This window comes from Aethalodelphis obliquidens, unplaced genomic scaffold, assembly GCF_003676395.1.
Source record: "Aethalodelphis obliquidens isolate GAN/ISIS:26980383/991018 unplaced genomic scaffold, ASM367639v1 scaffold11, whole genome shotgun sequence".
NCBI classification, from domain to species: Eukaryota; Metazoa; Chordata; class Mammalia; order Artiodactyla; family Delphinidae; genus Aethalodelphis; species Aethalodelphis obliquidens.
In genome coordinates, this window is record NW_020837955.1 from 18,879,532 (window position 1) to 18,894,052 (window position 14,521).

The 14,521-nt window shown below is 35.6% G+C and overlaps 1 protein-coding gene across 10 annotated transcripts in view; it reads left to right on the top strand.

Moving 5' to 3' along the window:
- BTRC (beta-transducin repeat containing E3 ubiquitin protein ligase) overlaps nt 1-14,521 on the top strand; it is a 184,703-nt gene that overhangs the window by 96,257 nt on the left and 73,925 nt on the right. For 7 of the 10 annotated variants that reach the window (XR_003433896.1, XM_027112353.1, XM_027112348.1 and 4 more), the window contains one exon: nt 2,276-2,353. The exons of the other annotated variants lie outside the window; for them this stretch is intronic. Coding sequence is in view for 4 of the 7 variants with exons in the window: in XM_027112353.1 (XP_026968154.1) it covers nt 2,276-2,353 (78 nt within the window). In the remaining 3 variants the exon portion in view is untranslated. The remainder of the gene's footprint in view (nt 1-2,275; nt 2,354-14,521) is intronic. 10 annotated transcript variants of the gene reach the window in all.

Sequence of the window (14,521 nt, forward strand, 5' to 3'; positions counted from 1 at the left end):
CAAGGCACACAGATGTTAGCCACAGAGGGCCTTTTGATACTATATGTATGCTATTTATCCTTTAATATCTTTCAAAATATAATATTTGATACAAAGCAAAAAATTCATAATACCTAAATTTAAAACACTGTTATGATCCTATATTCTAATAATGATTTCATACTTGGATGAAGTTTTTCAGATAAACTCATATGTTGGATATAATTTCTGGATCTAAAAGTAACTCCTCAGTTAGAATGTGATGAATATATGTAATGTAATGAGTAAATCAGCTGCAAATTCTAAAATGTTAACATTACACATGTAATTGTGGAAAATAGAGCCCAAATAATGTGTACTTGGATTTTCTGTATTTTATCTTGCGGAGAGTGATTTACATGTGTTACCAGATTTTTTAAAATTATTTTTTAATGTGATAAAATACACATAACATAAAATTTATCACCTTTAACATTTTAAATTGTATAGTTCAGTGGTATTAAATACATTCATAATGTTGTGCAACCATCACCCCCATCCATCTCCATAACTCTTTTCATCTCATAAAACTGCAACACTCTACCCATTAAACAATAACTCCCCATTCCTCCCTTTTCCCAGCCCCTGGTAACCAACATTCTACTTTCTGTCTCTATGATTTTGACCACTCTAAGTGTCTTATATAAGTGGAATCATAATGCATTTATCTTTTTGTGACTGGCTTATTTCACTTAGCATAATGTCTTCAAGGTTCATCCATGTCGTGGTTTGTGTCAGAATATCCTTCCTTTTTAAGGCTGAAGATTATTCCATTGTATGTATATACCACATTTTGCCTATCCATTCATCCCTCAGTGTACACTTGGGTTGCTTACACGTTTTCGCTGTTGTGGATAATGCTGCTATGAACACAGACATAAAAATATCTCTTTGAGGGCTTCCCTGGTGGCACAGAGGTTGAGAGTCCGCCTGCCGATGCAGGGGACGCGGGTTTGTGCCCCGGTCCGGGAAGATCCCACATGCCGCGGAATGGCTAGGCCTGTGAGCCATGGCCGCTGAGCCTGCGCGTCCGGAGCCTGTGCTCCGCAACGGGAGAGGCCACAACAGTGAGAGGCCCGCGTATCGCAAAAAGAAAAAAAAATCTCTTTGAAACTCTGCTTTCAGTTTTTTTGAGTATGTACCCAGAATTGGAATTGTTGGATCATATAGTAATTCCTTTTTTAATTCTTTGAGGAATCATACTGTTTCCCATAGCTGATGTACCATTTTACATTCCCGCCAAAGGTGCACAAGGGTTACAATTTCTCAGCATCCTCATCAATGCCTGTTATTTTCTGTTTTTTGTTTTTGATAGTAGCCTACCTAATGAATGTGAAGTACCTTGTAGTTCTGCTGTTCATTTCTGAAATGATTAGTGATGTTGACCATCCTTTCATGTGCTTGGTGGTCATTTGTATATCTTCTTGGATAAATGTCTATTTATTCAAGTCCTTTGCCCATTTTTTAATCAGGTTCTGTTTTTTTGTTGCTGAGTTTTTACAACTTCTCTCTATATTCTGGATGTTAATCCTTTATCAGTAAATGATTTGCAAAATTTTTTCCCATTTTGTGGGTTGGCTTTTACTCTGTTGATATTTAGAACTCTGAACTCGCTTGCAGTTGAATTGTTTATTTCCCTCTTTTTAAGTATTTAAAAATCTCACTGATGTTTTAGGGCCTTCTAGCTGCTATTTGAAGTGATAATGGCAAGAGTGGACTCTAATCTTAAACTACTGATAAATTTTATTGCTTTGAGCTAACTAAGCACTATGCTCTTTTTAATAAAGAAAAGAAAATCAAATCAGAGAAAAGAGGAAGAGAAATAACTAATTGTTTTTAGGATCCAGACATAAGAACTTGGACCAAACATTTAGTATGGTTTAAAACTAATTATTTAAAAGAGAAGGCAATAATCCTGGTTTAAGTTGTTATCAGCTAAGTATAGACTGGAGCTTTCTTGTGTCCAGTGCCAAAGAACAATAAACTGGACTTACAATGAACATGATCTGCTAGGCAGTGCTTAAATATAGATGAAATACTTTTCCACCTAGATCCCTACATATATTTATTTATATACATGGGCATATGTTTTCCTTTATATAAGTGTATGTCTGTATGTATATAAATCTTCAAATGAACAAATGCATAAATATACACGGTATTCTAGCTTACAGAATTAAAAATGTAATTCAGTTTACTCCCACAGAATAAGATTGAAGATAATGAGAACTGAATTAAAGCTTACTTTCTTTCACAGAATTCCTCAGAGAGAGAAGACTGTAATAATGGCGAACCCCCTAGGAAGATAATACCAGAGAAGAATTCACTTAGACAGGTATGAAATTCAGTCTTACTTAAAAAGCTACCAACAACAAAATAAAAGACAGGAAACCCTCAATTTGCCATTCGTTAAGTACTGGAGCTTAAATTAAGAGTACTCTGAAGTTGGTCTGGCTCTAGCCATCAATTTCAGTCAGTTACATTGTTTTCCCAATCATTTAAAAAATATCCTAGGTATACAAGTACAGGGCAGTCAATTGTTTATGTGTAGTGAAAACAAAATCAAAGAAAAAGTTTCTTGTTTAGGAAAAATAACCTGAAGTGCATCTTAAGTGCAGGTAGTAGAATAGTTCTCTTTAAACCTTACTTTTCTATTAAGATTTTTCATACACTAAAAAAAAATAATAATCAAAAGGGATCTACCTATGATGAAGTTAGCTCCTCTTAGTCTAAGCAATATTTGTTTGCTTTTTCTAGAAGTAAAGGCCGTTATTAATGACAACTTTAAAATAATTTTTACTCACCACGGTGCCCCCACTCCTCAAACTTTTTCTTTGAAAGTTCAATTCCATGGTGCTCTGTTTTTAAAAATTAAAATGTTCAAAAACATTTGGTCAAAAGATTGGCTCTTCTCACTGCCTGTAGCAACCTCTAACATCTTCCATCCCTCACTGGCAACAAAAACAAGTTCTTACAGTATTGCCAGCAGTAGTAAAAATTATTTTACTTGCATTTATGGCATTATTCTAAGAAAAAGGAGAATAGATTAAATATTTGTTGAGCACCTACCATGAACCTGATACTTATTTTACTTCACTCTCACAATAACCCCGTAAAGTTGCTAGGTATGATTTCCATTTTATAGATGAAGAAAATGGAGGCTGAGAGAGATGCAATGACTTGTTTATTTAGCAAGTCAGTGATTTGAAACCCAGATCTCAGTGTTGCCAAAGCATTTCTACTTCTGCCTTCTAACTCTGTAGGTTGTAGACAGTGTTAATTTAGGGGAAAAGTAGTTGAAATTGTGACACTCACTTTTTATTTACTTTTTTATTTACTATATGTTAAAACATTTTTGGATGGGCAAAATTTCTTTTATAAAAATAATTGTGTGGTAAGTAGAATTGAATCAGTTCAGGAAGCTTTGTTAAATAGCCAAAAGATCAGGGATTGATGTCGTTCAGTTAGAGCTTTAACTATTTGGAGATAAACACCTGGTCTATAAATCTAAATATATAGGACAAAATTGAATTAAGATAAATTTGGAGGTGGAAACACTCTGCCCCACTATACAGAAACAACTGTCAGAAAACAATGACATGACAAAAAGTTTTGGCAACTTTATTTAAGCTAACAAACGAATTTTCACTCTGCAAAGTTATAAATTAATTTTAATAGGTTGATCCAGATGGTCCATTTGGAAAATGGATAGGCTGATCTGTTGAAAATTAAACTAAATTTATCTCTCTCATACTTCAAACCGAAGCAAGAGAGAGAATCGTGCCTATTAAGTCCAGCACATACAGATGGACCAGCAGGTCACACATGGGACTAATCTGATTCATTTAAAAAATAAATGCATACATTATTGAATCATTTTATACTTGCAAGATCTGTTGTGTGCAGTATTTGAAATAATGTTGTTTTTTTCATTGCTTTTTTAGCAGGTTCTCTTTACCCCCTCTGCTTTAATATAACAACCGTTTTGGGGTTTGTTTTGTTTGTCCTCCTAGTGCTCCAAACTGATTTTTCTAATATCTGTCATTCAGTGTTGAGATCCAAGCTCTGGAGATTAATTAGGTCATGAGGCTTTTCCCCCTCCTTTCTTTGTAAAGGGTTTTATCTCCATTCTCTTTGTGAAGAGCATGAACTCAATGTTCTTGGAAAGAGAAATGGCCTTTAGAAATGGGGAAGTAGGAGATCCTCCTGGGGCACTCGGAGTCTTTTAGCTTCTGGGTGTTTTAACAGCCCCATGAATGCAGATTTGTAAATTTATTGCAGTGCCATCTGGTTTTTTGCTCGAACCAGATTACTGTTGGCTTGTGTCTGTCTATTGTGGTGGTCACTCCCTAGGAGCTTGCCCTCTCAGTCTTAGGGATGAGTGATGAATAGCAGGGGTCAATAGAAGCGGGTCACAGGGCAGCTGTCCAGGATTGCCCTGAACTTGATTACGCCACCGCCAAGTTTTTTAATGTAGGATGTAGTATATAAGCTGTCTAAACTCCCTCTTTTCACTAATGCATATGACAATAATGAAGTGCCATTTGCTCCCCCCACCCCACCTTTAGTCAAGTTATTATAGATAAAAAGATGTCAAAGCTGCCTTTTACCTAGTGTTGATGTAAGTAGGATTTGCATCATGTGGGCCAGTCCCTTGAGATTCTTTTGCAGACTATTTCTAATGGGGTTTCAGGAACTCTTTCACCACTGATTTTAAAATGCTAAGTTATGTTCTAATAAATTTAGTGTTGTTTTAAACTAATTTTAGAGCTTATATATATTATTCTAAAGTATAGTTTTACCATTGTTGATAGGATATGACCACTGCCTGTTAAAACTTGGAGTTATTTAACTACTGGAGGAGCTGAAAGAAGTATTATCATTACAGTTCTTACAGACATTAAAAGGGTAAAAGGGAATATTACAAATAACTTTAAGCCAAAAATTTGGCTTCTTCCATGATATGGACGAATTCCTTGAAAAACACAACTTGAATAGCCATATGTCTATTAAAATAGCCAACTTGAAACAAAATTTGAATAGCCATATGTCTATTAAAAAAATTGAATTATCAAAAGGCCCATATGGTTTCCTGGTGAACTCTATCAAACGTTTAAGGAATAAATAACACCAAAATAGAAAATAGAGAAGGAAAGAACACTCCCTGACTTGTATTATGAGGTTACCATAACCATAATTCCAAAACTTGACAAAGACCTTAGCAGAAAAAGAAACTATTGAAGGAGAAAGTCACGAGACATTACTCCCTGTGTCACCAAGTCATTTTGTATACCTGCTTTTCCATTTCATTTCCAACATCAGAAGGCAGTAGAGTTCAGGGCAGGGGAAAGAAATGCAATGTATTCTTTAAATTTTCTAAGCTTTTGAATAATCTTCTGACATCTTGGCATTAAGTGTAAACATTTATTTAAAGGACGTACAAAGTAGCTACAGTTTTCTTTTTACTTTTATTCCTAGAATGTGAAGCCAAGAAAACCATAGCAAATGTGTTCATAGCTTTTATTCATATCTGCAAACAAGGGCAAAGGCCTGGGAGGATACATGAAAGTACTCATTACTTTTTGAAAACATAACCTTACAACATGCAACTCCTTCTTTGCTTCACATTGGTGCTAATAGGATCTGTCAACCCTGCCTTTCTCTGTAATTGAGTAAATTGTGACCTCTGTCTAATCCTTCTCCCATCCCCCATTCCCTTTGTGTATGTGTCCACTTACCATCCTGAGAACGTGGGTAATGATAAATAAAGCATTGAGTAGTGCTCTCTCAACTCTTTGAAAGCAGCATGATGCCAGCCCTCTAGTTATATTTCTTTAAGTGTTTACGTTTTTCTGTATTCTTTCTCTTGTGTAGCTGGAACCCTGGGGATGCAAAGCCATGAGAGAGGCCAAGAAGCTAACAAAGTAGCTGTCTCCCTTGTTAGCTTGTTCCTTTATTCTTTAAAAACAAGATAAAAACCATCTGGCTCAGGGCATTACATTTTCCTCCCCCATGCACCTCTATAGATGGAGACTTCACCTGCAGTGAGGGTTTACATTGATTAGGGAGGGAGCAGTAATTCAAGCTTCCATCCTCTTCAAGGATACTTTGCAGTCTTTAAAGGTGCTGACCCACTGAGTTAAACTGTCAAGGGAGGATAAAAAAGTATCTTCATCCCAGGAGGTAACAGCTGCTAGGTTTTCAACACCTTGCATGCTGCTGGAAAAATGTCACAATTGTCAGCTGAAAGAAAAATGACTCTGTTGTCATCTTCTGTTAATGACTGGGCCTTATAAAAGGAACTACATAAGCCTTTTAGAAGGAATAAGTAGCTGTTTTCCTTTCCTACCACCTTCCCCTACCTCTCCCCCAAATTCCTATGTTGTTCTAAACATTACCTTAGAGTAGATGCACAAAAAACAGCGGTGAAGAACTTAAAGTTAAAACAACCCAGCGTAAGCATGGAGGTCTGATTGGCATAGCTCCTTTATACAGTTGGCTGAGTAGGAGGAACAACCACATCACTGACACAGAAAATGACATTATCGTGTGTATTAACAAAACAACAACAACAAAAAGTCATTCATAAGCCAGTGAACTGAGAGAAAACGTACTGTATTTGTGCTCTTTGGAGGACAATTTGTTTTCAAGCAGCATCCAGATGGGTAAATACCACGACATTTCTTTTTTCAAGAGAGCCACTTCTTTTCTTCCTTTAAAAAAAAAAAAGGGAGAGAAACTCACTGAATTTTACTTCCTTTGATAGCTCTGTAATGTTTGTATATAATGGCATTCCCTTCTTTCTGATTTGATTGATGAGGGGGGAAGGTTTAATGAAGTCCCTGATATCAGGCAGACAGGTTTTTTTCCTATTTGTTTTAGGTTAGTCATTTTAATTGTATTGAGTAATTAGAAGGTACACACAGCCAAGGGAGCTTTGTTCTGATAATTGCTCAAGAAAATCCATTCCCTATCTGCCTTTGCTTTGTGTTAAGACATTTCTCCCCCTAGTGGCAATAGTAAGCACTTTGTCTTGGCAGTAGGCAAGGTGTAATTGCAATATGACAAACTATGCTTCAGGGACTATCTTGTAAATACTTTAGTTTGGGATTTGGCATTATTTCATTATATATGTGTGTTTTTTCCCCCTAAGAAACTTCCTACCTCTTTTTTTTTTCCTGAAGTGCTTTGGGCTTTGGATGGAAAAAAGTTGCCTGAAATGTTTATTAAAAAAAAAACAAACCGTAGTGCATCGTGGATAATGTTTTGCAGCTTGACTTAATTTTAGTCATCTGTTTTAATTACCTATTTATAAAAATGCTTTTGCATTTGTAGACATTATTTAATACTTTGGAAGAAGCACCTCATTTGAAATAAATAAATAAATTGTACTTATTTTAAATAGTCCATAAAAAAGACCTTGAAGGTAATTAATGTAGGTCCCTTAAGTAAGACAAAAATGATCTTTCCAAGTCTGATGAAGTGATTTGTTTATTTAACTTCCCATTTTGGCTGAATCCTTCAGAGTCTAATAACTTTTTTTAAAAAAATGGTTTTTGCAATTTGTGTCTAGCTACAAAAACCCTTCTTCAAAAACAAGCAATTTAATAACCAGCTTTCTTAAAATTACTTTGAGGAAGGAAGACTGTATAGGGGGTTGGTGTTTTGTTTTATTTTTATTTCAGTGTAATCATTCTTTGATAAATTGTGTAATCGCTGACTTAGTAGAAAAAATATTATTGAACTCCTGGGTTGTAATGACCGTAAAAAGTGTATTTTCATATAGAGACTTGAGATATTGTGAATAAATTATAAAGGAAACAGCTCATATGTTGGTTGAAGTCCATATGGGCCTAATTTATTTTGTGTTCAGTGCTTAATCTGGTTGTACCGTTAAAAAGGTGGGAGGGGCTATTGTATCCAGTTGTGTGAATCCTTAAAAAATCTGCCCTATGAGCAACATGGAATGAGATCAGATACAACTTTGCATCTACTGAATGAGATTTGGTAGCATCATTGTGGCATTTTTTAAAGCCCAGTTCCACCTTCCCTAGATGTCACTTTTTAGTTTGCTTTTTCTATCCCACATTCCTACTGGGGACTTGATTTGATGTTTTTATTTTATATATATATATATATATATATATATAAAATCTGAAGGTCCCTGTGTACCCCTCCCCACCCCCTAATTACTAACCATTTTCATTATAACTGTATCTTGTTTTGCTATACGGCTGCTGAACAGATTTCTTAAGCAGCTTTTTGCAAGGTTAAAAGAATGCAGCCTGGTAACAAGTTTGTGTCATTTTAAATATATACCTTCTAGTAAATAAGGAGAAGTCTGGCAATCAATCCCTTTTAGTGTGTTATATGTTTCACCTGACAACTAAACCTTCTATTGATTAGCCATTACTTTGTTAGATAATCCTATGTCATTGAATCCATTGTAAAAAATTAAACTCTTTAAAATGTTTTACCCTAGCAGCAGTGTGAAAATTGAAAACTTGTTCAGAATTACAGCCTGCTTTCACAAAGAAGGTAGTTTTCAGCAAGGCATCTTACTGGTTTATGCTTATGTGCTTTATATGCAATATAAAAACATATTAAAGTACTCTAACACAAAACTCTCTGTCTCTGGTTTAGCAATGAAGCTACCTTTTCAGATGTTGCCTGGGTACAGAACCTATCTTGCCTGTGGCTCTTATACTCACTAGTTTATTTAGCTGGAAGGAGTCTTATAATAGTAAAATACTGAATGTAAAATATTTGATTCTTTAGAAAGCTTTTTTATTTCAGAGTGGTCTAAGGACTGTGATCAGTTTTGGTTTACTAATCTAGGTGACTTCCTTTGGGGAAAAAGAAGATCATATACCCATTTTACAGATGGAATGTCTAGAAAATAAAAACCTATATATATCCTTACTCTAGAAACTCCTGCAGGTTCCCTAATGTTCCCCTGAGTGTGTTATACTCATTTCTGAGGGGAAAAGGAATTTTGGAGGAAAAATTAGTTTTCTACCTGCCATGACTATTTTATTCAGAAAAATAAAATAACATTTTTATTAATTAACTGGACAGACCTCTAATACTTTATCCCCTAAATATTAACTGCAGACTTTTATATTTTCATTGAAATAAAGTTTTCATACAGTGAATTATATAGATATTAATTGCATAATCAATAAATTTTTGATGTCTTTACAATTGTGTAACCACCACCCCAGTCAAGCTATAGGACATTTTCATTACCCAAGAAAGTTCCCTTGTTCTCCTTCCCAGTTTCCCCACCCACAATGAATCAAACATTGATCAGCTTCCTGTCATAGACTAGTTTCGCCTTTCTTGAATTTTATGTAATAGAATCATCCATGTTGGGGGTCTCACTGTCACTCAGCATAATGCTTATGAGGTTCATCTATACTTTTGTGTTTATCAGTGGTTTATTCTCTTTTATTGTACAGTAAATTCCATTGAATAAATGTACTACAGTTTGTTTTCCATTCTTTTGATGGACACTTGAGCTATTTCCGTTTTTATAAATGAAGTTGCTATGAATGCTCTTTAAGCTTTTTTGGTGAGCATGTGTTAAATACTTTTTCATGTGCTTTTTGACTATTCACATATTTTCTTTTGCGAAGTATCTGGTTTTTTGCCATTAAAAAATTGCATTGTCTTCTTTATTATTGATTTCTAGATAGTCCTCTGTCAGATATGTGTTCTCACAGTCTGTATCTTGCCTGTTTATTCATGGTGTGTTTTGATGAAAAGTTTCTAATTTTTGAATGAAGTCCAGTCAATCAACCCTTACCCCATGATTATGAAGATATTCTAGGTTTTGTTCTAGTGATAGAAGCTTTATAAGTTTTAGCTTTTACCTTGAAGTCTGATCCATTTCAAATTAATTCTTAAGTGTACTGTGAAGTAGAGTTTGGGGCTCATTATTTTCCCCATGCTTTTTTTTGACTGAAAATTTTTAAGGTAGTTTATTTATTTTTTCCTGCAGTTTATTGTTAACATTTTATTGTGCTTATTTTCTGATTGGTTGGCTAGTATTTGTTTGCTCATTTATTATTTATATTTTTTATTGAAGTATAGTTGATGTATCATATGTTACAGGTGTACAGTATAGTGATTCACAGTTTCTAAAGGTTATACTACATTTATAGTTATTTTAAAATATTGGCTATCTTCTCTGTGTTGTACAATCCCCATACTTTTTTATTCAGTTGTTTTGGAACCATCGTTGAAAAGGCTTTCCTTTCCTCCATTGAATTACATGGGTGCCTTTGTCAAAAATCAGTTGGCTGTACAAGTGTAGTCTATTTCTGAACCTCCTGGAAAAGAGGCTGCTTGCTGCTGTATGCAGAGCAAAGGGTAACAGTGTCTGAGGCACTGACCAACTCCTACTTCATGTCCCTGCATGACATAGAAGATGAGCTCAAAGTCCTCTATTTTTTTTAGAGGTGTCTATCCTTGCACCAAATATTACACTGTCTTGATTGTTGTAATTTTAATAATTCTTGAAATCAGGTAATGTGAGTCCTCCACATTTTAATTTTTAATATTGTTTTGGCTATTCTAGGTACTTTTACACTTCTATGTAAATTTTAGAATCAAGTTAGAATTTCTATTAGAAGTCTGTGGGGTGTTGATTTGGATTTTTTTGAAACTATATATTCATTTGAGTAGAATTAACCTCTCAATAATGTTGAGTCGGGCTTCCCTGGTGGCGCAGTGGTTGAGAGTCCGCCTGCCGATGCAGGGGACACGGGTTCGTGCCCCGGTCCGGGAAGATCCCACATGCCGCGGAGTGGCTGGGCCCGTGAGCCATGGACGCTGAGCCTGTGCCTCCGGAGCATGTTGCTCCGCAATGGGAGAGGCCACAACAGTGAGAGGCCCGCATATTGCAAAAAATAAAAAAAATAATAATAATAATAATATTGAGTCTTCCAGTGTGCAGACAGGGTCTGTATCTCCGTTTGTCTTTTTAAATTTTTCTAAGCAATGTTTTTTAGTTTTCAGTGTACATTTCTTACACATAGTTTGTTAGATTTATTCCTAAGTATTTAATGTTTGTCAATGCTATTGTAAACCTTTCTCATTCCCTGTTGCTATATTATATAAATGCAATTGGTGTTTGACTGTTGACCTTGTTTACTATCATTTGTGAATAAAGAAAATTTTATTTTTTCTTTTCCAACCTATTTGCCTTTTGTTCTTTTTCTTGCTTTATTTGAATGGCTAAGGCCTCCCTATAATGTTAAATAAATGTGGTAAGAGGACATCTTCGCCTTGTTCCCAGTTGAGAGGGAGTATTACGTCTTTTGCCATTAAATATGATGTTAGTTGAAATTTTTTAGATGCCCTTTATGGGATTGAAGAAGTTCCCTTTTATTCCTACCTTGCTGAGGTCTTTTTTTTTTAAAATCATGAATGGGTGTTTAATTTTGTCAAATTCACCTCCTCATTCTATTAATATGGAGAATTACATTAATTGACTTTATTAAGAAGTTTTGTGTCTGTGTTCATGAGGGGTATTGGTCTGTAGTTTTTTTTCAAATGTCTTTGTCATGTTTTGGTGTCAGGGTTATGCTGGCCTTATAAAATGAGTTGGGAAGTCTTTCCTTCCTCCTCCATTTTCTAAAAGTGTTTGTATATGATCCTGATGTTCTTCTTCCTTAATATTTAATAGAATTCACCAGTGAAACTGTCTGGGCCAGAAGTTTTCTTTGTGCGAAGATTTTTTTAAAATTTATGTGGAGTGGTTTTTAATAATTTCGACTTCTTTAATAGATATAGAGCCGTCTAGATTTTCTATTTCTTATTGTGTCAGTTTTGGTAATTTGTGTCTTTCAAGAAATGTGTCTTATTCAACAGATTGTGAACTATTAATATATTTTATTTTATTTTAATACTCTTCCATTTTGGGCCAGTGAGAGAGCCCATTTAGGCTGCATCTATGCTCCTCTGATGTATGTCCAACATTCCTTCAGTGTTTCCAGGTTCATCTTGTATTTACCCTGTCCAATCCTTGAATCAACCATTTCTCCAGGGAACTCTGGTTCCATTTAGTGAAGAATGATATTTAGAAGCCAAGATTTAAGCATTAACTTTTATTTTACATCTATATTATATGTTTTGAAAACCATGAGTTCACACTGATACCTCCAGTTCCAATACAGTGACACAGAGTTTGTTTTAGATTTCTCCCTCTACATATTTGTAATTCTCTTTTCTAATGGTAAGAAACCTGGTTTGAGTGTTTTCCTTTTAGCACTTAAAAAAATCATGTTCCCCAGGGAATTCCGTGGTGGTGCAGTGGTTAGGACTTGGCACTTTCACTGCCAAGGGCCCAGTTCAGTTCCTGGTCGGAGAACTAAGATCCCACAAGCTGCGAGGTGCAGCCAAAAAAAAAAATAGTGTTCCCTTGTCTTCTAACCTTCATTGTTTATGGTGAAAAACCTGCCATTATTTATATTGTTACTCCCATGTATGCAGCATCCCTTTTTTCTTTGGCTGCATTTAAAGTTTTGTCTTGGTTATTGGTTTTCAGCAGTTTTGACTGTGTTGGGCCTAGGTCTTGTTTTCTGATTTGGGGGTTTTTTGTATTAATCTTCTGGGGTTTGCTTATTTTAGATCAGTAAGCCAATGGTTTTCACCAAATTTTAGAAATATTTGGTCACTATTTTTATAACCTTTTTGTGCCTCATTCTTGCCTCTCTTCTGGGTCTCCAATTACACAATGTTAGAGCATTGAAAATTGTCCCACAGGTGGCTGAGACTCTGTTCTTTTTTCTTTTACTTTTTCTGTTCTTCAGATTATTTCAGTTGAATCTGTCTCTGAAGTTCATTGGCCTTTTCTTCTGGCATCTCCAACCTGCTTTTAAGTCCATCCCGTAAATTTTTAATTTCTAGAATTTGTTTGGTTCATTTTAGTTTTTTATTTTAAGGGTGAAAATTTCCATCTGTTTACTCATTGTGATTGTATCTTTCTTTAAGTTGTTGAACATATTTGTCATAGCTTCTATAGAGCCTTTATGTACTGATTCCCATAACTAGATCATCTTGGGGTCATTTTCTATTGATTTCTTTTTCTCTTTACTATGGGTCCCATTTATTTTCTTCTCATGTCTAGTGTTTTTGATTGTATAGTGAACATTATAAACAATACATTGTGGAGACTGGTTTCTTTTATCTTCCTCTGATTATCTTACTGGCTGACCACTGTGACTTCATACAGTCTTGGTTTATGTTTGTTAGGGCAGGTGTGTTTTGGTTTTGACCTTAGTCCTGAGGCACATCCCTTAGTCCTGAAGACTTACTCTTTAGTCTAAATGCAGGGTCTTTCTAAGTTTTCAGTGGAAAGTTTGAGACGCTTATTAAGCCCCTCTAGTTTAGTAGGAATCAAATTCAAAACCTGTCTCCCCTCATGGGCAGTAGCTGGAGTCTCTGCTCAGATCTTTCAGTCTTCTAACTTTTACTTTCCATTGGAATATTTGGAATCTCCCATTTATGTAAGTAGTTTGAGGGTTAGCCATGGATTTGAGGGAAATTTATGTGCATGTTTTGATGCTTCATCCCTGCCCTGTCTTTTTCTATTTTTCTTCTCAGTTTCTAGTCACTATGGCTGCCCTGAACTCCATCTTCTGACATCTCAAGCTGATAGGCTGTGCCTTTCTAACTGAATTTTAGTCACCCTGCACCAAATAGCCTAGTGAGTACCCTCAGGGAAAAAGCACGTAAACATGGATCTTACCCAGTGTGATTCTCCTTTTTCAAAGTCAGTCCAAATCTCCCGCCAATTTCTGCCTACTTTGGGTCAACCTCTAGTGCCTTTGTTATTTTAAAATATTTTTTCCATAGTTTGTCAGTTATCTGAGACGGGGTTAATCTAATACAAACATCTCTGCCATTATTGGAACCAGAACTCTTTGACTTAAAGTTTTATTTTATTTAGTATATATCAATTGCTTCGTAAATGTCTTAAAAACACATTAAGTTTCATTTTTTAAAAATTGTGTTGTCAGAGGCTTCCCTGGTGGCGCAGTGGTTGAGAGTCCGCCTGCCGATGCAGGGGACATGGGTTCGTGCCCCATGTGAGTCCGGGAGGATCCCACATGCCGCGGAGTGGCTGGGCCCGTGAGCCATGGCCGCTGAGCCTGCGCGTCCGGAGCCTGTGCTCTGCAATGGGAGAGGCCACAGCAGTGAGGGGCCCGCGTACTGCAAAAAAAAAAAAAAAAAAAAAAAATCGTGTTGTCAGATGACATAAATCACAGCAAGATCCTTTTTGACCCACCTCCTAGAGAAATGGAAATAAAAACAAAAATAAACAAATGGGACCTAATGAAACTTAAAAGCTTTTGCACAGCAAAGGAAACCATAAACAAGATGAAAAGACAACCCTCAGAATGGAAGAAAATATTTGCAAATGAAGCAACTGACAAAGGATTAATCTCCAGAATTTATAAGCAGCACATGCAGCTCAATATCAAAAAAACAAACA